This window comes from Salmo salar, chromosome 15, assembly GCF_965601325.2.
Source record: "Salmo salar chromosome 15, fSalSal1, whole genome shotgun sequence".
Lineage (NCBI taxonomy): Eukaryota > Metazoa > Chordata > Actinopteri > Salmoniformes > Salmonidae > Salmo > Salmo salar.
Window position 1 is genome coordinate 35769918 of NC_138305.1, and position 25937 is coordinate 35795854.

Here is a 25937-nt window from a genome sequence, read left to right on the forward strand (position 1 = left end):
ATGCTCCCTCAATACTTGAGACATCTGTGGCATTGTGTTGTGTGACAAAACTGCACATTTTAGAGTGGCCTTTTATCCCCCAGCACAAGGTGCACCTGTGTAATGATCATGCTGTTTAATCACCTTCTTGATATGCCACACCTGTCAGGTGGATGGATTATCTTGGCAAAGGAGAAATGCTCACTAACAGGGATGTAAACAAATTTGTGCACAACAATATAGAGAAATAAGCTTTTTGTGCATATGGAACATTTCTGGGATCTTTTATTTCAGCTCATGAAACACTTTACATGTTGCTTTTATATTTTTGTTCAGGGTATGTAAAATCAAATAAGTGATCATCTATTGCACCACACATGCATTAGTAGCATGGTCCCTGGAGCTCAGCTGTGCTTCACATATAGCCTCCATCCATCCCTGCTGTTCTGCTATGGTGCCAGCCCGGAGGAAGAAGGTCCGCTTCCTGTCTTTAGGAGTAATAGTCCATTCGAATGATCCGTCGCCTCCTTCAACAACCTCTACCACTGCCCCAACCAGGTTGATGGGCTTCAGAAGCTTCTGGATGAAGGAGAAGTGATGTTGTTTTAGATGGCAGATATGCTGTGCTTCCCAATTGGCACCCTATTCCCTATATATTGTGCGTCCCTATCGGCACCATATTCCCTATACTGACTGCAGAAAGCCTTTGTTGAACTGAAATTGGTACTTCATGGAAGTAAAACTAAGTATATGTTATTTTCCAAATCACGTAAAAATGTATCTGATGATTTATGCATGGAAACTTTGGATGGTGACCTCATTGACCGTGTCACCGCTTATAAATATCTGGGCATCTGGATTGTCGAAAAGCTATCTTTCCAAAAGCATGTTGATGAGTTAGTTAACAAATTAAGAATAAACATAGTCTTCTTCTATAGGAACAGGTCCTGTCTTTAGTTAAATGACAGAAAACAACTCATTCAGTCAGCACAGCGTAGCCTAGCGGTTAGAGCATTGGACTAGTAACCCAAAGGTTGCAAGATCAAATCCCTGAGCTGACAAGGTACAAATCTGTCGTTCTGCCCCTGAACAAGGCAGTTAACCCACTGTTCCTAGGCTGTCATTGAAAATAAGAATTTGTTCATAATTTTATCCTGTTGGGGCTAGGGGGCAGTATTGACAATTTCGGAAAAAATATGTGCCCATATTAAACTGCCTCCTACTCAAACTCAGAAGCTAGGATATGCATATTATTAGTAGATTTGGATAGAAAACACTCTGAAGTTTCTAAAACCGTTTGAATGGTGTCTGTGAGTATAACAGAACTCATATGGCAGTCAAAACCCTGAGAGAAATCCTAACAGGAAGTGGAAATCTGATGTGTGGAATCACTTTCAAGCCTTTGCCTATGAAACACACTGTAAATTAGGATTCATGTAGCACTTCCTACGGCTTCCACTAGATGTCAACAGTCTTTACAAAGTGGTTTGAGTCTTCTCCGGTAAAAACTGACCGAACGAGAGGCCTGGAAAGTTTGTCACGGGGGAAGTCCATTTCTACTATGACACGCGTGCCCGTGGGTACTCTCTCGTTCCGAAACGTTTTGTAAGACAATGCAATCGTCCGCCTTGAATATTATTGAAGTTCTGATTGAAAAAGGCCCTAAAGATTTATGCTATACAACGTTTGACATGTTTGAACGAACGTAAATAATATTTTTTTGCACTTTCGTGACGACAAGTCCCACGCGCTTCGTACATTTTGAGTAGCCTTCAGAACGCGCTAACAAGAAGGAGCTATATGGACATAAATTATGAACTTTTTCTAACAAAACTACATTTGTTGTGGACCTGGGATTCCTGGAAGTGCCTTCTGATGAAGGTAATCAAAGGTAAGTGAATATTTACAATAGTATATTTGATTTTAGATGGTTCCAAGATGGCGGTAACCTGTATCGCCTAGCCTATTTTTCTGAGCATAGTACCTCGTTTATTGCAAAGTGTGATTTCCCAGTAAAGTTATTTTGAAATCTGGCAATGCGGTTGCATTCACGAGATGTTAATCTATAATTCTTTGAATGACAATATTATATTTTATCAATGTAATTTTGTAAATTGTAGCGCTGATTCACCGGCAGTTTTGGAGGCTAAATATTTTCTGAACATCACCGCCATTGTAAAATGCTGTTTTTGGATATAAATATGAACTTCATAGAACAAAAAATGCATGTATTGTCTAACATAATGTCCTAGGAGTGTCATCTGATGAAGATTGTCAAAGGTTAGTGCATAATTTTAGCTGGTTTTCTGCTTTTGGTGACGCCTGTCTTTGCATTGAAAATAGCTGTGTATAATGTTTTGTCAATGTACTGTCCTAACATAATCTAACTTTATGCTTTTGCCGTAAAGCCTTTTTGAAATCGGACAACGTGGTTAGATTAAGGAGATGTTTATCTTTCAAAGGGTGTAAAATAGTTGATTGTTTGAGAAATAAAAATTATTAGATTTTTGCTGTTTTGAATTTCGCGCCATGTATCTTGTCAAGCAATCCCGTTACCGGGATCCGAATGGGAAGGGGTGGCCCCAACAGGTTTTAACTGACTTGCCTAGTTAACTTCTCTAGGGCCGGCGGGACGAAATCGTCCCACCTACGTAACAGCCAGTGGAATCCTGTGGCGCGTTATTCAAATACCTTAGAAATGCTATTACTTCAATTTCTCAAACATATGACTATTTTACACCATTTTAAAGACAAGACTCTCGTTAATCTAACCACACTGTCCGATTTCAAAAAGGCTTTACAACGAAAGCAAAACATTAGATTATGTCAGCAGAGTACCCAGCCAGAAATAATCAGACACCCATTTTTCAAGCTAGCATATAATGTCACAAAAACCCAGAAGACAGCTAAATGCAGCACTAACCTTTGATGATCTTCATCAGATGACACACCTAGGACATTATGTTATACAATACATGCATGTTTTGTTCAATCAAGTTCATATTTATATCAAAAACCATCTTTTTACATTAGCATGTGACGTTCAGAACTAGCATACCCCCCACAAACTTCCGGTGAATTTACTAAATTACTCACGATAAACGTTCACAAAAAGCATAACAATTATTTTAAGAATTATAGATACAGAACTCCTCTATGCACTCGATATGTCCGATTTTAAAATAGCTTTTCGGTGAAAGCACATTTTGCAATATTCTGAGTAGATAGCCCGGCATCACAGGGCTAGCTATTTAGACACCCAGCAAGTTTAGCACTCACCAAAGTCAGATTTACTATAAGAAAAAGGTTATTACCTTTGGTGTTCTTCGTCAGAATGCACTCCCAGGACTTCTACTTCAATAACAAATGTTGGTTTGGTCCCAAATAATCCATTGTTATATCCAAACAGCGGCGTTTTGTTTTAGCGTTCAAGACACTATCCGAAAGGGTAAAGAAGGGTGACGAGCATGGCGCATTTCGTAACCAAAAAATTCTAAATATTCCATTACCGTACTTCGAAGCATGTCAACCGCTGTTTAAAATCCATTTTTATGCCATTTTTCTCGTAAAAAAGCGATATTATTCCGCCCGGGAATCTGCATTTAGGTAAACAGACGAAAGAAAATAAAGCATGGGGTCGACTCGGGCACGCGCCTAAGCCCATTGTCCTCTGATCGGCCACTTGCCAAAAGCGTAAATGTGTTTCAGCCTGGGGCTGCCTCGATATCATTCAGCTTTTTCCCGGGCTCTGAGAGCCTATGGGAACCGTAGGAAGTGTCACGTTACAGCTAAGATCCTCAGTCTTCAATAAAAAGAGCCAAGATGAACAACAACTTGTCAGACAGGCCACTTCCTGTAAGGAATCTTCTCAGGTTTTTGCCTGCCATATGAGTTATGTTATACTCACAGACACCATTCAAACAGTTTTAGAAACTTTAGGGTGTTTTCTATCCAAAGCCAATAATTATATGCATATTCTAGTTACTGGGCAGGAGTAGTAACCAGATTAAATCGGGTACGTTTTTTATCCGGCCGTGTCAATACTGCCCCCTACCCCCAACAGGTTAAATAAAGGTGAAAATTCATTCTGGTTAATGACTATGGCAATATTGTTTATACACTTCTCAAAAAAATAAAGGGAACACTTAAACAACACAATGTAACTCCAAGTCAATCACACTTCTGTGAAATCAAACTGTCCACTTAGGAAGCAACACTGATTGACAATAAATGTAACATACTGTTGTGCAAATGGAATAGACAACAGGTGGAAATTATAGGCAATTAGCAAGACACCCCCAATTAAGGAGGGGTTCTGCAGGTGGGGACCACAGACCACTTCTCAGTTCCTATGCTTCCTGGCTGATGTTTTGGTCACTTTTGAATGCTGGCGGTGCTTCTAGTGGTAGCATGAGACGGAGTCTACAACCTACACAAGTGGCTCAAGTAGTGCAGCTCATCCAGGATGGCACATCAATGCGAGCTGTGGCAAGATGGTTTGCTGTGTCTGTCAGTATAGTGTCCAGAGCATGGAGGCGCTACCAGGAGACAGGCCAGTACATCAGGAGACGTGGAGGAGGCCGTAGGAGGGCAACAACCCAGCAGCAGGACCGCTACCTCCACCTTTGTGCAAGGAGGAGCAGGAGGAGCACTGCCAGAGCCCTGCAAAATGACCTCCAGCAGGCCACAAATGTGCATGTGTCTGCTCAAACGGTCCGACACAGACTCCATGAGGGTGGTATGAGGGCCCGACGTCCACAGGTGGGGGTTGTGCTTACAGCCCAACACCATGCAGGACGTTTGGCATTTGGCAGAGAACACCAAGATTGGGAAATTCGCCACTGGCACCCTGTGCTCTTCACAGATGAAAGCAGGTTCACACTGAGCACGTGACAGACGTGACAGAGTCTGGAGACGCCATGGAGAACGTTCTGCTGCCTGCAACATCCTCCAGCATGACCGGTTTGGCGGTGGGTCAGTCATGGTGTGGGATGGCATTTCTTTGGGGGGCCGCACAGCCCTCCATGTGCTCGCCAGAGGTAGCCTGACTGCCATTAGGTACCGAGATGAGATCCTCAGACCCCTTGTGAGACCATATGCTGGTGCGGTTGGCCCTGGGTTCCTCCTAATGCAAGACAATGCTAGACATCATGTGGCTGGAGTGTGTCAGCAGTTCCTGCAAGAGGAAGGCATTGATGCTATGGACTGGCCCGCCCGTTCCCCAGACCTGAATCCAATTGAGCACATCTGGGACATCATGTCTCGCTCCATCCACCAACGCCACGTTGCACCACAGACTGTCCAGGAGTTGGCGGATGCTTTAGTCCAGGTCTGGGAGGAGATCCCTCAGGAGACCATCCGCACCTCATCAGGAGCATGCCCAGGCATTGTAGTGAGGTCATACAGGCACGTGGAGGCCACACACACTACTGAGCCTCATTTTGACTTGTTTTAAGGACATTACATCAAAGTTGGATCAGCCTGTAGTGTGGTTTTCCACTTATCTTTTGAGTGTGACTCCAAATCCAGACCTCCATGGGTTGATAAATTGGATTCCCATTGATTATTTTTGTGTGATTTTGTTGTCAGCACATTCAACTATGTAAAGAAAAAAGTATTTAATAAGATTATTTCATTCATTCAGATCTAGGATGTGTTATTTTAGTGTTCCCTTTATTTTTTTGAGAAGTATATGAATGCAGCCGCCACTGTATTGGATGCAGTTTATCATAGTGCGTTGCGCTTTATTACGGGGGATAAATTCTCTACACATCATTGCATTTTGTATCAGAAAGTAGGATGGCCCTCCTTGAAGTCTCGTAGATCAATGCATTGTACTCGTTTTGCCTACAAAGCCCTCTTGCATAAACTTCTGCCATACCTTACCTCATTATTAACCTTCAGACATATGTTACCAGACCTGGACTCATGACTAACCCTGGAGATCCCTTCAATCACCACTGAGTAGGTACATCTGCTTTTTGTTTTTTTGGCCTCTCATGTTGAATGATCTCCAAAAGTCCTTAAAGTTGATGGAGTTGGTGCCTCTCGGGTAATTCAGGCGGATGTTAGAGGGCCTTTTTACTGAACAATGTGTATGATTGTGTTTTGCTTTTCATGTTTTGTTTGTTTTTCATGTATTGTGTAATTGATGTGTATATAGATATGTATAGTGTACTTGATGTGTATATACATATGTATAGTGTAATTGATGTGTATATAGATATGTAGTGTAATTGATGTGTATATACACTACCAGTCAACATTTTTTTTTTACTATTTTCTACATTGTAGAATAATGAACTATGAAATAACACATATGGAATCATGTAGTAACATAAAAGTGTTTAACAAATCAAAATATATTTTATATTTGAGATTCTTCAAGTAGCCATCCTTTGCCTTGATGACAGCTTTACACACTCTTGGCATTCTCTCAACCAGATTCACCTGAAATGCTTTTCCAGGTGTCTTGAAGGAGTTCCCACTCTGCAGTCCGACTCATCCCAAACGGGGGATTGTGGTCGGGGGGTGTGGAGGCCAGGTCATCTGTTGCAGCACTCCATCACTATCCTTCTTTGTAAAATAGCCCTTACACAGCCTGGAGGTGTGTTGGGTCATTGTCCTGTTGAAAAACAAATGATAGTCCCACTAAACCCAAACCAGATGGGATGGCGTATCGCTGCAGAATGCTGTGGTAGCCATGCTGGTTAAGTGTGCCTTGAATTCTAAATAAATCACAGTGTCATAAATAAAGCAAAGCATCACATCACCATAACACCTCCTCCTCCATGCTTTACATTGGGAAATACACATGCAGAGATCAGCCGTTCACCCACACCGCGTCTCACAAAGACACAGTGATTGGAACCAAAAATGTCAAATTTGGACTCCAGACAAAAGGACAAACTTCCACCGGTCTAATGTCCATTGCTCGTGTTTCTTGGTCGAAGCAAGTCTCTTCTTCTTATTGGTGTCCTTTAATAGTGGTTTCTTTGCAGCAATTCGACCATGAAGGCCTGAGATGATTGTGGACTAGAGGAAAAAGAGGGCCGAGCATGCCCCCATTCTCATCAACGGGGCTGCAGTGGAGCAGGTTGAGAGCTTCAAGTTCCTTGGTGTCCACATCACCAACAAACGAACATGGTCCAAGTACACAATGACAGTCGTGAAGAGGGCACAACAAAACCTATTCCCCCTCAGGAGACTGAAAAGGTTTGGCATGGGTCCTCAGATCCTCAAAAGGTTTTACAGCTGCACCATCGAGAGCATCCTGACTGGTTGCATCACTGCCTGGTATGGCAACTGCTCGGCCTCCGACCGCAAGGCACTACAGAGGGTAGTGCGAACAGCCCAGTGCATCACTGGGGCCAAGCTTCCTGCCATACAGGACCTCTATACCAGGCGGTGTCAGAGGAAGGCCCTAAAAATTGTCAAAGACTCCAGCCACCCTAGTCATAGAATGTTCTCTCTGCTACCACACGGCAAGCGGTACCGGAGCGCCAGGTCTAGGCCCAAGAGGCTTCTAAACAGCTTCTACCCCCAAGCCATAAGACTCCTGAACATCTAGTCAAATGGCTACCCAGACTATTTGCATTGCCCCACTCCCCCCCACACCACTGCCACTCTCTGTTGTCATCTATGCATAATCACTTTAATTAACTCTACCTACATGTACATACTACCTCAACTAACCGGTGCCCCCGCACATTGACTCTGTACCGGCACCCCCCTGTATATATTGTTATTTTTTACTGCTGCTCTTTAATTACTTGGTACTTTTATCTCTTATTATTATCCAGATTTTTTGAAACTGCACTGTTGGTTAGGGGCTCGTAAGTAAGCATTTCACTGTAAGGTTGTATACCTGTTGTAATCAGAGTTCAAAGTTCTTGAAATGTTCTGTATTGACTGGCCTTCATGTCTTAAAGTAATAATGGACTGTCATTTCTCTTTGCTTATTTGAGCTGTTCTTGCCATAATATGGATTTGGTATTTTACCAAATAGGGCTATCTTCTGTATACCTGTCACGTTCGTCGTACAGATGGGACCAAGGCGCAGTGGGAATGTGAATACTCATCTTCTTTATTAAGATGAAAAATCAAAACAAACACAAAACAACGATGAGAAAACAGTCCTGTGAGACATACAGCTACACATGGAACAACTACCCACAAAAACCCATGAAAAAACACCCCTACTAAATAGGACCTTCAATTAGAGGCAACGAGAAACAGCTGCCTCCAATTGAAGGTCAAACCAATAATAGATAGAAATAGATAAACTAGACACAGGCATAGAAATAGACTAACATAGAACATTGCCCAACAAACCCCGAAACACATTAAACAAACCCCCCCTGCCACGTCCTGACCAAACTACAATAACAAATAACCTCTTTACTGGTCAAGACGTGACAATACCCCCATACCTTGTCACAACACAACTGACTGGCTCAAATGCATTAAGAAGGAAAGAAAGGCACACCTGTTAATTGAAATGCATTCCAGGAGACTATCTCATGAAACTGGTTGAGAGAATGCCAAGAATGTGCAAAGCTGTCATCAAGGCAAAAGGTGGCTATTTGAAGAATCTCAAATATAAAATATATTTTGATTTGTTTAACACTTTTTTGGTTACCACATGATTCCAAGTGTGTAATTTCATTGTTTTGATGTCTTCACTATTATTCTACAATGTAGAAAATAGTAAAAATAAAGAAAAACCCTTGAATGAGTAGGTGTTCTAAAACTTTGGACCGGTAGTGTAGCTATGTATAGTGTAATTGATGTGTATATAAATATGTATAGTGTAATGTATGTGTATCGTATAATTGATGTTAATATAGATATGTATTGTGTAATTGATGTGTTCATGCAGGGCTCAACTGCAAAAAAGACCATGGTCTCAGCATGATTTCCTGGCTAAATAAAGATTAAATAAAAATGTAATAAAAATATAGTGTACATCCTATGGGTCCTGGTCAAAAGTAGCACACTACAAAGGGAATAGGGTGCAATTTGAAACATATCTATGACCTAGGCATAGTTTGCTGCCTTGTAATAAAATCCCAACGTAAATGCAATATAGCCTACTGCCTCGACATTTCAAGCATACATGTAGTCTAAATAACAATAGCCTACTTTTTATTGATTTTGTATTCCTTTAACAGTGTTCAAAACACCTAGTTAAGTGAGACCTTGCCACCTTGCTACTGTAGACGTCAGTAAACGGCCCGCTGCTATGGTAACAGGACAACACTGTAGGGGAACATGTTGCACTGACACCGCTGAAAGTTACAATGTAACGCTTGGTCGCATAGCTATATTATTTGCTGCTTTGTCATAAACATAGGGGGGAAAATGCTGTCTCCTAAATAATAATTTAGTCCTAGCTTGCGTGACAAGTTCCCTAGAAAACTAACTGTTGTCTTCTTACCTCTTCATTTTCACCATACAACAGTAGAGTTTCCTTCAACTGAAACCATGCGCGTTTCCACCGGTGCGTAAAATGAGTGCGCTTGGATAACCATCCTTTTTTGTCCTCTTTTATCTCACCGGGGTTTTCATCTGCGCCGTTAGAGGTCGCAGATACTACAGCCATCATAGAGCTTTGAGAATAACGGGATAAATAGCTGAGAAATTAGCCTATAATTCCAGAGCGTCACACACCCAAAGCCTACTGGGTAATGTCGTTCTTCTTGTCCAGCCGCACCATCAACTGATGGCTCGCAGAACAAAGACTAGAACTTCCAGTCCCAGAAAGCCCTGTGCTGTGTTGTTTCCGAATGAGTGGGGACGGGAGGGTTAATACCGCGTTTACACACAAGTCGAAAGTAGTAAACACGGACATTTACGACTTGACGATATACACGTTCCGCGTTCAACCAGTTAGGTTCAACCGCGTTCAACCATTTCCGAGTGTCCTAGTTCCGACTAGTTCCGAACGCGGCATATTACAGTGCGATATAGGATACTGATGAACTGGTTGCTATCTGGCTACATGAAGAAAGTTTGGAAAGGAAAGTAGTATAGTTGGCAAAATATTCAGGCTTTGCACTCATGCCAAAATAGGGAGTTTGGAGCCAAATCTAAACACTCACACCCGACCATCGTGATATCACAGTTCAAGCGTTCGAACTTCTTGGAAGATAAGAATTAACACACACATTTTTCATCTCCAGAGAGTGAAAACAGTCCTTTTCGAAAAGGTAAATGTATTTCAAAGATTTGATTCCTTATCAATTAGCACGTCTACGGACTTTGTGTGGGCATTTATAAGTGAAATAGATCAAGCATAGGCTATGTACATTTAATCCTATTACAAGCAATTACATGAACATGTTTTACCTCTCCCAATCAAATGAGAGCACATATCCAGATGTGTCTTGGTTTCAGATGTATTAGGCAAGTTTAAATTCATTATGCAAAGGAACAACAAGTGATGATGATAATAATACTGTTGTTATATTGTTGTTATTATTGATACCCTTTAAATGGTTATATTAAATGATTGTATACAGTACAAGCTGTTTTGCAGCCTATTCATTTACAGTAACTTTTGGCTAATCAATCAATCTGACTCATTGATCCGACAGGATAGTTTTTTCCCCTCAGAAATGTTCTCCATTACCTACTCTCATCTATAGTTTTATTTGTTACCAGATAATTTACGGGGAATTACAAACGTTCTACTACATGGAGTTGCAACTGAGAAGGACTGCACTGTGGCTGTTTCTTCTACTCACCATAAGAACTGGCTTCTGTTCCGCTGAGGCTGAACATTCTCCAATGGTTGGGGGCTTTTTGCAGAAGCACTTTATCCTCGGAGTGGTGTAGAGCTGAGAATGGAGGAAGAATCAACATGCTTTCATTGAACATTATTTATTGTTATGTGCCTCGTGTGAGCTGTGAAGAGGAATTGTCACAATTTACACTTCAGAGTAATTGTTAATTTGTTTATAGAGTTGATGTTCAATAATACATCAAAGATGTCTTATTTGTAAAAGTAAGCTAAACAGTGGTGCTAGAATTCGTTTCCCACCCTGAATGATCTATCATTTATTCAACCGACTGGATATTCTAAACAAATTACCAAGACGCAACATAGCCGATGTTGTTGAATAGAACTTGAGAGCTGTTATTCGAAATAATACCTTCAATGTCGGTCAACTTTGCCTCTTTACCTCATCAAGAAGACACAAGACAGCCAATGTCTGCCTGCAGCAGTTCTTCCCCTCCACCCTTACCCAGACTGTGCCCCCTCTCTGTGGCTCCGAATCCAGTCACCTCACCGACTCCTTCGCCGTCTCCAAGCCCGCCGGCGACACTCTTCAGTCGACTGTCAAATGGGAGTCTCAGCGCCCCGAGCCCCACCAACTCCGGGTGCTCTTTCCATGGGGTGTCTTTTCTTCTCCAGATCGGACTCACCAGGGAAACGGTGAACCTGGATGCCAGCGATCTGTCCGGGCTATCTGCGGTGAAGGAGCTCGTATGTTCAATAGTGGACCAAAAGGTAAGGTAACAATTTACATCACAGTGCTGTTATTACTGTGTAACTAACTACAATGTAATTACAGTGCAACAAATATTATAATGATTCATTATGACAATGTACTTACAGCAGTAACCCTAACCTTAGCCCTAACCTAACCCTAACCCTAACCTTAGCCCTAACCTAACCCTAAAGACAAACCATTTCTTGGCCATATAGTCCTCATGATGGGCATGCATGGAGACATGAGGTCGCATTAAAACCTGAACAAAAACTATACACTCTAAATTATTTTACAGTTGTCTGTGACTTGCTATATTCATCATATTTTATTGGGATTTTAGTTTAGTTTAGTTTATTAATTCGACCATCAAAAAATAAAAAAAATAAAACTATATATATATATATATATATATATATATATATATATATACAATTTAATATGACACACAATCTCCTTTAGTGGTCTGTATAGCAAATTGTAATACACATTATTTATTTGTAAGCTACAATCTTTAGACTGTTACAGAGGGCATCGCTTTTTAAAGACCTTGTTGCTTTCTAAGAGTTAGAAAACTCATATTTGGACTGTTTTTTGTAGTTATTACTTTTTTATAGAGCGTACAGATGTGTAGTGTTGAACCATGAGGTGAGGCGTTATATTGTCAAGTAAGCATCAGTGTGATAAAACAACAAGAGGTTGCATTTGAGAGAAATACAATTGAAACAGGGCAGATATATACTGTATAGTTGTGGTTTTCATAGGTGTAATATTCTGTTTTGGTTTCTGCTTATGAATGTTACACCTGTTTTTTGCACACAATAGATGCCCCAGGGGTTGATTAGATGAGAGGTGACGGTTTCTCCCTCCTACTTTGCAAAATATTGAAATACTGTGGTAGGCTGGAAAACACAGATAATATAGGATTCCCAGAGTAGTCTACATTACTCAACAACATATTCACTTGCTCTTGTAAGGTATATGGCCTTATCACACATACCACTCCCAGTTTCTATTTGTGTGACAAATACACAGAGCAATGTATAACAAGTTGTTTCTTGTATGGTTCTTGAGTAAAAGTATGAAAACTACATTTTGTTATGATGATGAGTGATTGACACAACAGCGATGGCACAATATACTGTAGAGGCATGTTTTTACTGTCCGTGATAGATTTTATCAAAGAAAAGGGGTGTAACATTTTTCATTCTATGTGTGAGCCATAGTGCAACATCAGATCTTTTCTAATCCTCAATTTAAACATATGGGGCCCATTGCAACGACCATTGGCCAGCGTACTAATGTAACCGATGTGAAATGGCTAGTTAGTTAGCGGTGGTGCGCGCTAATAGTGTTTCAATCGGTGACGTCACTCGCTCTGAGACCTGAAGTGGTTGTTACCCTTGCGTTGCAAGGGCCGCGGCTTTTGTGGCGCGATGGGTAGCGATGCTTCGTGGGTGTCAGTTGTTGATGTGTGCAAGGGTCCCTGGTTCGAGCCCAGGTTGGGGCGAAGAGAGGGACGGAACCTACACTGTTACACTAACTCAAGGTCATCTCTGGTTAAAAAACATTGCGCTAAAATCACTCGCACAGCTGATCTCAATTGCAACCATCACTTGCCATCGATTTATGTCGAGGTTATCTTTTATTCCTGATTGCTGCCAAAAAATTTCAAGAATACTCCTCCCTCTGGTGGGTATTATCAATGGAACAAATTGATCCTGCTTTTTTAGTAGACTGACGACGAATTATCTATTTTGACAATCAGTCCGTACAACTGAAATAAAGTATTTCCTCGTTTACCACGACAAATCTAATGTGGCAATTTACCCGACACCTTGTATGAATGGAAAACTAATATGGTCTACCCTATTGTTACTATAATTTTTTCTCTCCAATTTATGTAATCCATTAATTACAACTTGTCTTTAAAAAGAAAATGTATTGCAGCGCTTGAGGCGACACTACAGACCTGGGATCGATCCAAGGCTGTGTCACAGCCAGCCGTGACCGGGAGACCCATGAGGCGGCGCACAATTGGCCCAGTGTCGTCCGGGTTAGGGGAGGGTTTGGCCGGCGGGATGTCCTTGTTTCATCGCTCTCTAGCAACTCCTTGTGGCGGGCCGGGCACCTGCAAGCTGACTTCAGTTGCCAGTTGTATGGCGTTTCCTCCAACACATTGGTGCGGCTAGCTTCTGGGATAAGTGAGCAGTGTGTCAATAAGCAGTGTGGCTTGGAAGGCTAGTGTTTCGGAGGATGCATGGCTCTTGACCTTCGCCTCTCCCAAGTCCGTACGGGAGTTGCAGCGATGGGACAAGACTGTAACTACCAATTGGGGAAGGAAAGTGGTAAAAGTACAAGGAAAAAAGTAAGTTGGCTTGAAAAAGTATGGTAATTTCTTATCAAGATCGGGGGGAAATATCCCTGGACTGCAGTGAAGGCTCCTCAGAGGAGGAAGAAGAGGACCATCCTCCTCAGTGAATTTCATAGAAATAAAAATAGTGAAAAATTAAAGAAAGTTATCCTTTTTAGATGAAACTATACTAAATGTATTCATATGTCACCAAATAGTTGATTAAAACACACTTTTTCGTAATGAAGGTCTACGGTAGCCTCAGCAGCACTCTGTAGGGTAGGACCATGGTGTAGGCGGAGAACAGCTAGCTTCTGTCCTCCTCTGGGTACATTGACTTCAATACAGAATCTAGGAGGCTCATGGTTCTCAACCTCTTCCATAGACTTACATACAATGGTTCCTCCTTTACAAGTTGCGAGCTTACACCGCGGGACTTAGAGGTACCCAGCGTCACGGCTTTATTGCTCCAGACCACCACAAGGGGGAGTTAGAGCACTCATTTTGCATTTGGGTCCCAAGGTTTTTATATGACCAATCATATCGAGTGGTTCCAATGACGAATTTGACGCGAACCACCCGTCCCTGGTGGCTTTCTTCAACAAAGATGGCTGACAAAACATTACGGGGAAGCAAATGTAAGTAATTACAACATCATAACGAGTCAAGCTAAAAATGTACAATTGAGAGGAATATGTTAGTTAATGTAGAGACAAACAAACGATTGTGCATATTTTTGTCATAAAGTCAATTTTTGGAAAATTACGACTCAGCAAGTTAACTGACTAGCTAACATTAGCCAGCTAGCTGGTGTTATGACATGAGTACAGTATGACATTGTAATTCGTGTTGTTTAATGTTTTAGGGACTCTTGAGAAAACCAGCAAACCAGGCTGTCGTCTTGGGAAACAGTGGATGTAAAAATCTAGCTAGCTAAAGCATTTACTGCAAATTGAATGTAAGCTTGCCTTGCAATGCAGCTGAAGTAACATAGCTAGCTAACTTTTTACTTGCTTATTGTGTAGTGGAGGATAAAAATAACTGTATGCCTATGGATGTGTAGCTAGCTACAGTATGTAGCCAATCTGTGTATGGACCCTAAAACGTTTGGTTCTGAACTAATATTCATACCAATGTATGAACCTCAGCTATCATAGTTGTTGTATCAACTTCAAGTCTGAATGGCATTAATGAAGCCTATGGATTGAGTAGAATATAATAACTTTATTGTGCCAAGGATGCAAGTCCTATATACGTGTACTGTAGTTATTACCACACATGAGATCCTCACATTGTAGCCTGTACATTGAATATATTCACTGATCATGTACTCTTCCTTGGCAAATAAAGGTGTGGTTCAGGTATGAATCTCTGCGACATTATTTTTCAGTCATATCCAGTACCAGGTGTATCAAACTTCATTCTTTGAATGATGCTGTGTCTGCATGTATGTATAACAATTATACACTTCAACAGTGTTTACCACTCCTGCTCCTGGGACATAAAAGATTACACATTGTAACTTGAAACATGATTTAAGTAAAGGCTGATTTGTAATTCATATATTCTGAAAAAACACTATGCATATCTAACTCCCTTCATTTGCATTAATCTGAGGACACAGGATAGTATTTCAATGAGATACTTAATTTCAGTTGATGTGAAACGCTTTATTGAAAGAAGTTCATTATCCAGGTGTTATAAATACATAATACATGTATTATAATTATGATAATTGTAATATTATATTATAAATACAAGTTCAATCTGTACTTCAATGCATATGGTGTGCATTATAAAACGAGGAAGAAAGACGAGGTGGGGAGAGAGGTGTAGAAGACAAAAAGGGAAAGAGGTAAGAACAGAGGCAGACAGCATATGATTTATGAATTACAGTGCTACCCTAATATTCTCTCAGTTCATCACAATTACAGTGACTCTAGCGGTGTCTCCTAACTAGCCTTGGGCCCCCAGTTGGCCCGAAGGTTATCTTAAGAGCGGGTGAGGTGGCGATGACGGGACTGGCATCCTCTCTCACATCAAAACATACCTGCAGATTAGAGACAGATGGATAGAGAGAGAGCATGATTAAGCCTTGTTTTTTTTAAATTGTAACACGGTCAGTCATCATAATCATCAGGAGGTGAAACGCAAAACTGACCTTGGATCTAATTATGACAACTTCTGGATGATGTCCTCCAACCTATCAGAGCTCTTGCAGCTTGAAGTGATATGTTGTCCATCCAATCAAAAGATCAGAGAATTAATCTAGTTCTGAAAGTATCAGCTACAGCTAGCTAGTACTGCAGTGCATCAAATGTGGTGAGTAGTTGACTTAAAGAGAGAGAAAGACAATAGTTTAACAGTTTTGAACAAATTCATTTCTTCCAAAATTAAGGAGAAGCAAGAGAGCAAGAGCGAGAGAGAGATCTAGCTATATTTGGTTGTATTTGTTTTAACTTTCACTTAGCTAATAATGCAGCTAGCTAGTTTAGCCTACTCAAACAGAGAGGTAGGCAATGTTAGCTAGCTACCTATGGCTATTCAACACTGGAAATCATCCAAGTCAAGGTAAGGTTTTGTGCCAACGGGGCCCACCAGTGTAACTGCTAAACTGCTTTCTGACTGTACACTGTACTACATGATTGCATTGGGTTTACTAACGCGTTCGTTTTAGTAGCTACACTACCGGTCCAAAGTTTTAGAACAAGTACTCATTCAAGGGTTTTTCTTTATTTTGACTATTTTCTACATTGTAGAATAATAGTGAAGACATCAAAACTATGAAATAACACATATGGAATCATGTAGTAACCCATAAAGTGTAAACAAATATTATTTTCCTTGATGACAGCTTTGCACACTATTAGCATTGTCTCAACCAGCTTCACCTGGAATGCTTTTCCAACGGTCTTGAAGGAGTTCCCACATATGCTGAGCACTTGTTGGCTGCTTTTCCTTCACTCTGCGGTCCGACATCCCAAACCATCTCAATTTGGTTGAGGTCGGGGGATTGTGGAGGCCAGGTTAACTGATGCAGCCCTCCATCACTCTCCTTCAAAATAGCCCTTACACAGCCTGGAGGTGTGTTGGGTCATTGTCCTGTTGAAAAACAAATTATAGTCTCGCTACGCCAAAACCAGATATGATGGCGTATCGCTGCAGAATGCTGTGGTAGCCATGCTGGTTAAGTGTGTCCTGAATTTTAAAACAATCACAAACAGTGTCACTAGCAAAGCACCCCCACACCATAACACCTCCTCCTCCATGCTTTATGGTGGGAAATACACATGCAAAGGTCATCCGTTCACCTACACCGCGTCTCACAAAGACACGGCTGTTGGAACCAAAAATCTCCAATTTGGACTCCAGACCAAAGGACAAATTTCCACCAGTCTAATGTCCATTGCTCGTGTTTCTTGGCCCAAGCAAGTCTCTTCTTCTTATTGGTGTCCTTTAGTAGTGGTTTCTTTGTAGCAATTCGACCATGAAAGTCTGATTCACATAGTCTCCTCTGAACGGTTGATGTTGAGATGTGTCTTTTACTTGAACTCTGTGAAGCATTTATTTGGGCTGCAATTTATGAGGCTGATAACTCTAATGAACTTATCCTCTGCAGAAGAGGTAACTGTGGGTCTTCCATTCCTGTGGCGGTCCTCATGAGAGACAGTTTCATCATAGCTTTCATGTCTTCAAGTAATGATGGAATGTCCTTTATCTTTGCTTATTTTAGCTGTTCTTGCCATAATGTGGACTTGGTCTTTTACCAAATAGGGCTAGCTTCTGTATACCACCCCTACCTTGTCACAACACAACTGATTCTCTCAAACGCATTAAGAAGGAAAGAAATTCCACAAATGAACTTTTAAGAAGGCACACCTGTTAATAGAAATGCATTCCAGTTGACTACCTCATGAAGCTGGTTGAGAGAATGCCAAGAGTGTGCAAAGCTGTCATCAAGGCAAAGGGTGGCTATTTGAAGAATCTCAAATATAAAATATATTTTGGTTTGTTTAACACTTTTTTGTTTACTGCATGATTCCATATGTGTTATTTCATAGTTTTGATGTCTTCACTATTATTCTACAATGTAGAAATAGTCAAAATAAAGTAAAACACTTGAATGAGTAGGTGTTCTAAAACTTTTGACCGGTAGTGTATGTAGACTATGAAGTGACAACGATGTAGGCTGTGTGTAGCAGTTAGCGGTCATGATATGAAGGTTTGGCTTGTAAAGGTTTTTTCGTCTGGTCACAGAAAGGAGATGTGTTGTGCACTAAAGTCCACAAGCAAAGGGAAAAGGTGAGAGGATAGTTGTGAGAAGGAATAATATACAAAATGATCAAAGTGCTGTTTTTATGTGGCTGCTATGAAAGTGAACTGTGTTTGTGTGTGATCAGGGGTGTATTCATTCTGCCAATTCTGTTGAAAAATGCTTCTTAAACAGAAGCAAACAGAACGTAACGGGGATAAAAATACCAGAATTTGTCTAATAGAAACTCACATTTGCAACTTTTGGACTAATTATTACACCCTAGATCAGCTAGATGCAGGCAAGAGTGTGCAAGGCAGAATTGCATGTGTCACTGTCTGTCACTTTGATTACAAAAAAACTTCTCGACCTGTGCACCTACGTTTTAAACTTTAATTCATAGGCTAGGTTGTAGCAACCTCATGATGGGTAAAGGGAAAATTTTAGTATCATGTAGTAGCCTAAACCTATTGATGTTACATTGAGCTGGGTGATTGGAATATGAATGACAGTCATCCGATATGCTGTAATAGAAATAAGGCCATGCTCATAAAAAATAAAATCATCCTACTTCACTTAAATGACACTGACCACCACTGCTGGACTGTCCAGACTACAAATGTGTATTAAATCAATTCAGTCGCGATGACTTTGGCCTATGTCATATTTTTGATTTAAAATATATTAAAAACGTTTAAATGAAATATAGGCCTACTACTTCTATATTTCTATACTCTAATAAGTATTTTTTAAATTCATCAGCCTTACATTTTCTGATGCTCCTGATATGTTGATATTTCATTGGGGGCGAGAACGTATGCAGCTGTCTAGTATCATAATCACTTGACACAGTAACAGCGAGAGAACAACTGAACTGCTGGTTTGTTCTTGTGAGGTTTTGGTTTCAATCAAGTTTGTTTTAACATGCAGGTGCATATCATCTCCCGTTTGTAGAATTTTAAGAAATCCAGCATTAACCTGCGTTCGTTGCAATCGACCCATCTCGTTTAACCACATGGTTATGAGGCTGCTTGCTTGGCCTTCAATCTTGCACTAAGCATTATCCTTAGACTTCTCTGGAAGCCATGAGTGTATCCAGTATCCACTATTCATACTATATAGGTCAACAACAAAACTACATGTACATCACATTACTGATGGTGGTTCATACCATAAAGAGATGTTGATATGTCTTCCCACCACCTCACTTTCAAAAACTGTCCCAAATGGCTCCCTATTCCTTATGGGACCTAGTCAAAAGTAGTGCACTATATAGGGAATAGGATGCCATTTGAGACGTAATCCCCCCTGGTGTGGGAGTATTGAAACTCCGGGCCCATATTTACGGTATGTTGGACCATGTAATATTTGTTCTCCTGTAGGAGGGGAACAGGAACAGTCCCCGGGGTGTCCAGGAAGACAGTGGGGAAGTTCCCCTCCCTTGCAGGCCGCCATACTGTCCCGGGCTGCACCAGCCTGCCCGGCTCAGCTCCGTAGTCAGCCCCACCCTCCCTGTCCTGTCACATACCATGGTTGCAGGCTGCTGTAGGCAGCAGACAAAGAGGTGCTAGTGTGTGTAAAAAAAAAAAAAAGGAGATTGGGGTTCCGATATGTGATGTGTGTATATTCTAGCTGGAAGAAACAGAGTTGAGGCTAAAACTGTTAAGTTAATTGATGCAGTCCAAACAATTGCACTTTGCTCTAATAAACAGATCTGTCTGTATTGCAAACTCTTAACCCAGTGTTGGAACTACAGAACTAGATGTTTTTATTCTATCACATCATTCTATTTTCTATGGTTGGAACACTCCAGCTGGTGAAGTTTCACAGAGATCATGATCATCATCATCAGTTCTGAAAATCACTAGGCGATGGGCTACTGAGATACAGTTGAGCTCCTTGCCATTGTAATAATATTAGTCACCACCCAGCTAGCACATAACGTTCTGAGAATCACATGTTTCTTAGAGCTTGGTCAGAGCGTTGTTATCTCATGGTTATTTTGCAAACAACCTTCCCACAACTTTCTGGGAATGGTGCAGGATAGTTGCTTGGCTTCAGAACATTCTCAGCACGTTTAAGGAACTTGACAAAAAAACTTTATTTTCTTTGAATTTCATTAATTTAAGAGAAAGTTTCCTAAAAGTTCAAACATGGTTAGATTTAAATTTAAATGTTGGTAATGTTCTATGAACATTCTCCAACTGGTTTTGCATTGGGAATGTTCTCAAATAGTTTAAAGAAAGTTAAGAAACAATGTTCTTCTGTGGGAATTTCAGTATTTCAGCATAACGTTTCCTCATGGTTGAATTTAAAGTAATGTTCTCAAATTAGGAGAAACAACATTCTGCCATGGGAATTTCAGCATAAGGTTTTCTGCAGGTTTCCTCATGGTTCATTTAAAGTAATGTTCTCAGAACCTTAGGAAAACCACAAGAAAACATTAGTAACGCTCAAAGAATGTTCTAAGAATTTTATTTAAAAAACGTATACATTCCATTCTCAGTGTCAACAAAACTCTCTCTATTCTCTATCTTGTTAAGTAAGTTGGCCGCATCCACTAATTGGCCACACCTGATATTAATGAGTGATTGTTTCCTTTGAAATGGGGTCTGTTTGAATAGACTAAAATGAACAGCTTTGTATTAGTTAAAAAAAGACAGTATGCTATCTCCATCCTGGTGGCGCAGTGGACTAATTCAATGGGTAGACAACAGAAGATCATGGGTTTGAATCTCACTGATACCATACTAAATAAAATAAAACGTGTTTGTGTGATTAATGCCTAAGCACATTTCAATTTCCATGCGTCCTATCTGTGCTTGCAGTTAAAAACAGTTAACCTAAGCTAGCAGTCTTATTGAAACATTCAGTTAGTTTTAAAAATTATTCAAAAACCAAATAACCAATAATTTCAACCTTCAAATAACCAACCTTCAAATAACCAACTAATAATTTCCGTTCTCAGAACATTAAAATCTCCCAAGAAAACTTTCAGGGAACCATAGTAAAACGTTCTCAGAACCTCCCTTCAAATTAACAGGCGACATTTTCACTTTCGTTCTCAGAACGTTTTAAAAAAAGTTACGTTTGAAAAATGTAATCTGTCACCTTTCACACAGATGCGGAAGTGCGACATCGGCGGATGAGGTAGATTGAGACGCATCCAATGAAAAAAAAAAGATCTCTAGCTTAAATGTACACATTTTTATGGGGATTTTTGTATTATGCTAATTTTATTTCCGTGGGGGCGTCAAGTCTAGGGAGTAGGTTAAGAAACTTCATTATTCCGCCATTGTTTTTATGGCCATTATTAGACTACACACATTGTGTGACATGAATGACATAGAACTGTGCTGATGGTGAGTGACTGACTGACCACCCACCCCTCCCACAGTACTGCATGTGGAGCTGTGCCATGTTGGTGGAGTGTATTTCCTGCTCTAAAGTGCCATAGGCTAACAATTAGTTTCAGCCAGTGCACAGGACAAGACTGGAACAGCAGAGAGAACAAAGGTTAACTATGTAGCCTAGAATCTGGTTTATACATTTTTTTATCCAATTTATCATTAGGCATCTGATGGTGTGGTGTTATAGTATGAAGAGGACTGAGGTCCTCCTCTCCCTTGCGAAGACGACCACCCTTTAAAAAAGCCCTGGTAAAAAGTACTGCATTATATATGGAATAGGGTGCAATTTGGGACGAACCCCTGGTATATGGAAGAGTAGAGATGAGAGAAAGTGCATGAGAGAGAGAGAAAGTGTGAGAGAGAAAGAGAGAAAATGTGAGAGAGAGAAAGAGAGGAAATGTGAGAGAGAGAAAGAGAGGAAATGTGAGAGAAAGAAAGAGAGAGAGAGAGAGAGGGGGGGGGGGGGGGGGGTGAGAGAGACTTTCCATCTTGCAAAACACACTTACAATACATTGCCTTTAGAAAGTATTCATACCCCTTGACTTATTCCACATTTTCTTGTGTTACAGCCCAAATTCAAAATGGATTAAATATTGTTTTTCTCGCCCAATACCCCATAATGACAAAGTGAAAACATGTTTGTAGAAAATGTTGCAAATGTATTGAAAATGAAATACAGAAATACCTCATTTACATACGTTTTCACACCCCTGAGTCAATACATGTTAGAATCACCTTTGGCAGTGATTACAGCTGTCAGTCTTTCTGGGTAAGTCTCTACGAGTTTTGCACACCTGGATTATTATTTTTAAATTCTTCAAGCTCTGTCAAGTTGGTTGTTGATCATTGCTAGACAGACATTTTCAAGTCTTGCCATAGATTTTCAAGCAGATTTAAGTCAAAACTGTTACTAGTCCACCCAGGAACATTCAATGTCATCTTGCTAAGTAACTCCAGTGTATATTTGGACTTGTGTTTAAGGATTTGCCCCAAACATAACACTTTGTATTCAGGATATAAAGTAAATTTCTTTGCCACATTTGTTACAGTTTTACTTTAGTGCCTTATTGCAAACAGGATGCATGTTTTGGAATATTTTTATTCTGTACAGGCTTCCTTCTTTTTACTTTGTAATTTGGGTTAGTATTGTGGAGTAACTAACATTTTGTTGATCTATCCTCAGTTTTCTGCTATCACAACCTTTAAACTCTGTAACTGTTTTGAAGTCACCATTGACCTCATGGTGAAATCCCTGAGTGGTTTCCATCCTCTCCAGCAACTGAGTTAGGAAGGACGCCTGTAATCTTTGAAGTGACTTGGTGTATTGATACACCATCTAAAGTGTAATTATTAACTTCACCATGCTCAAAGGGATATTCAATGTCTGCTTTTAATATTTTTACACAACAACCAATAGGTGCCATTCTTTGTAAGGCATTGGAAAACCTCCCTGGTCTTTGTGATTTAATCTGTGTTTAAAATTCACTGCTTGACTTAGGGACCTTACAGATAATTGTATGTGTGGGGTATAGAGATGAGGTAGTCATTCAAAAAGTATTGCACACAAAGTGAATCCATGTAACTTATGTAACTTGTTCAGCACATTTTTACTCCAGATGTTATTTAGGCTTGCCATAACAAAGAGGTTGAATATATTTTGATTCAAGACATTTAAGCATTTAATTTTTTATTAATTTATTAACATTTCAAAAAACATAATTCCACTTTGACATGCAGGCCAGTGATACAAAATCTAAATTGAATCCATTTTAAATTTAGGCTGTCAAGGGGTGTGAATACTTTCTGAAGGCACTGTAATAGTGGAATTCAGGGATAGCCCATAGGGAATAACAAGTGCCTTATAGGGCATGTTATCAACATTTGGTAAATGTACATGGTATCTGATTGTGATTTCTCTGGGTACAACTGAGCCCCTTTAATGCATTGGTGATGCTGCTGCTTGTGCGTTGGAGAATAATAATTCAGTTTCGCTGTGAGATACGTACAATGGAATTGCCGTTGTTTCAGCATGTTGTCATCTGTGTACGCTACCAATAAACGTTGATTTGATTTGTTTAGTACCACGGCACGGTTCCTAAGGATTTATATAAACTTTTATGATTGCCCTTTTTGATTGATAAACCAGGCCAATTACTAGAGTTGAGGGAGGCACACTCATTTCATAATCTCCACAAATCATCTTATATAAGGCCCTGGTGGATTTGGGGAAATCGCTTGAGCAGGTTTCGTTCAGTCTTTCTTTGCCTTGTTCCTGTTTCTTAAAACTCAGGATCACCAGAATGGATGACTGTGCTTGGTGGGACTCTATGTCTATTCTAGCTCTGGTCCAGGTCGTTAGTGCGGCTTGCTAATGTTTAGGAAGGCTCGGCATTAGCAAGCCACACTAACGGCCTGGAACAGAGCTACATCCGACACTGTTGGCATGTTACCTCTTTATTGGACAGGCGAGGGTCATTATCACATTCCTGTAGAATGTGTTCAGCTTTAAGGGCTTCGATCTCTGTAGGAGCCTTAGGCCTTGTATAACATCCCTGGCCTGTTGGCATCCCAAATAGCACCCTATTCCCTATATAGTGCACTCCTTTTGACCAGAGCACTGGTACTAAGTAGTGAATAGAGTACTATTTGGAACGCACACTCTGTGAAATGTTTAATGTAGAAAAGATTGTGCTGCCGAGGGGCTTGAACTCATCTGAAATCCCATGGTTATTCAGACTATGTAATGTGAACCGTGTGTGATATGTTGGACCATGAAAGGGTGGCAGTGGGATCTCTGGTTTTGGAGTCTAGAGCGGCGTCCCAAATGACAACCTATTCCCTTTATTCCCCAATGGGTCCTGGTCAAAAGTAGTGCACTACAGTGCCTTGCGAAAGTATTCACCCCCCTTGGCATTTTTCCTATTTTGTTGCCTTACAACCTGGAATTAAAATTGATTTTTTTGGGGGGTTTGTATCTTTTGATTTACACAACATGCCTACCACTTTGAAGATGCAAAATATTTTTTATTGTGAAACAAACAAGATATAAGACAAAAAAACTGAAAACTTGAGCGTGCATAACTATTCACCCCCCCAAAGTCAATACTTTGTAGAGACACCTTTTGCAGCAATTACAGCTGCAAGTCTCTTGGGGTATGTCTCTATAAGCTTGGAACATCTAGCCACTGGGATTTTTGCCCATTCTTCAAAGCAAAATTGCTCCAGCTCCTTCAAGTTGGATGGGTTCCGCTGGTGTACAGCAATCTTTAAGTCATACCACAGATTCTCAATTGGATTGAGGTCTGGGCTTTGACTAGGCCATTCTAAGACATTTCAATGTTTCCCCTTAAACCACTCGAGTATTGCTTTAGCAGTATGCTGAGGGTCATTGTCCTGGTGGAAGGTGAACATCCCTCCCAGTCTCAAATCTCTGGAAGACAAACAGGTTTCCCTCAAGAATGTCCCTGTATTTAGCGCCATCCATCATTCCTTCAATTCTGACCAGTTTCCCAGTCCCTGCCGATGAAAAACATCCCCACAGCATGATGCTGCCACCACCATACTTCACTGTGGGGATGGTGTTCTCAGGGTGATGAGAGGTGTTGGGTTTGCGCCAGACATAGCGTTTTCCTTGATGGCCAAAAAGCAAAATTTTAGTCTCATCTGAACAGAGTACCTTCTTCCATATGTTTGGAGAGTCCCCCACATGCCTTTTGGTGAACACCAAACGTGTTTGCTTATTTTTTTTCTTTAAGCAATGGCTTTTTTTATGACCACTCTTCCGTAAAGCCCAGCTCTGTGGAGTGTACAGCTTAAAGTGGTCCTATGGACAGATACTCCAATCTCCGCTGTGGAGCTTTGCAGCTCCTTCAGAGCTATCTTTGGTCTCTTTGTTGCCTCTCTGATTAATGCCCTCCTTGCCAGGTCCGTGAGTTTTGATGGGCAGCCCTGTCTTGGCAGGTTTGTTGTGGTGCCATATTCTTTCCATTTTTTTATAATGGATTTAATGGTGTTCCGTGGGATGTTCAAGGTTTCTGATCTTTTTTTATAACCCAACCCTGATCTGTACTTCTCCACAACTTTGTCCCTGACCTGTTTGGAGAGCTCCTTGGTCTTTATGGTGCCTCTTGCTTGGCTTGGTGGTGCCCCTTGCTTAGTGGTGTTGTGGACTCTGGGGCCTTTCAGAACAGGTGTATATATACTGAGATCATGTGACAGATCATGTGACACTTAGAGTGCACACAGGTGGACTTTATTTAACTAATTATGTGACTTCTGAAGGTAAGTGGTTGCACCAGATCTTATTTAGGGGGTTCATAGCAAAGGGGGTGAATACATATGCACGCAACACTTTACCGTTTTACATTTTTTGAATTTTTTTAAACAAGTTACATTTTTCATTTTACTTCACCAATTTGGAATATTTTGTGTATGTCCATTCAATGAGA

At 40.6% G+C, this 25937-nt stretch overlaps 2 protein-coding genes and 1 long non-coding RNA gene across 4 annotated transcripts in view; 2 read left to right on the forward strand and 1 right to left on the reverse strand.

Annotated features, from left to right (window-relative positions):
- Positions 1-232: 232 nt before the first annotated feature.
- Positions 233-9646, reverse strand: LOC123727306 (uncharacterized). The gene is made up of 2 exons (XM_045696067.2): positions 9419-9646; positions 233-558 (listed from the first exon to the last, which is right to left on the reverse strand). The coding sequence occupies exons 1-2, from the start codon at positions 9584-9586 to the stop codon at positions 343-345; spliced, it is 384 nt and encodes a 127-aa protein (XP_045552023.1). The 5' UTR covers positions 9587-9646; the 3' UTR covers positions 233-342.
- Positions 9647-9801: 155 nt separating this feature from the next.
- Positions 9802-25937, forward strand: part of LOC106571242 (serine/threonine-protein kinase D3) — a 76840-nt gene continuing 60704 nt past the window's right edge. For both annotated transcript variants that reach the window (XM_014144035.3, XM_014144036.3), the window contains exons 1-2: positions 9802-10190; positions 10645-11494. In XM_014144035.3, the coding sequence (XP_013999510.1) occupies positions 11141-11494 (354 nt within the window). In that variant the 5' untranslated portion in view covers positions 9802-10190; positions 10645-11140. The remainder of the gene's footprint in view (positions 10191-10644; positions 11495-25937) is intronic.
- LOC145860871 (uncharacterized) lies at positions 11508-15195 on the forward strand. Its single transcript, XR_014380607.1, has 2 exons — positions 11508-14465; positions 14693-15195. It is a non-coding gene; the product is annotated as an uncharacterized LOC145860871 (long non-coding RNA).

Bases quoted from the DNA above. Each gene is read 5' to 3' on its own strand.
- LOC123727306 (XM_045696067.2), bottom strand. From the start codon at position 9,586: ATGATGGCTGTAGTATCTGCGACCTCTAACGGCGCAGATGAAAACCCC. The intron at 559-9,418 runs GTAAGAAGACAA...TCCTTCATCCAG, and splicing joins TGTATGGTGAAAATGAAGAG to AAGCTTCTGAAGCCCATCAA.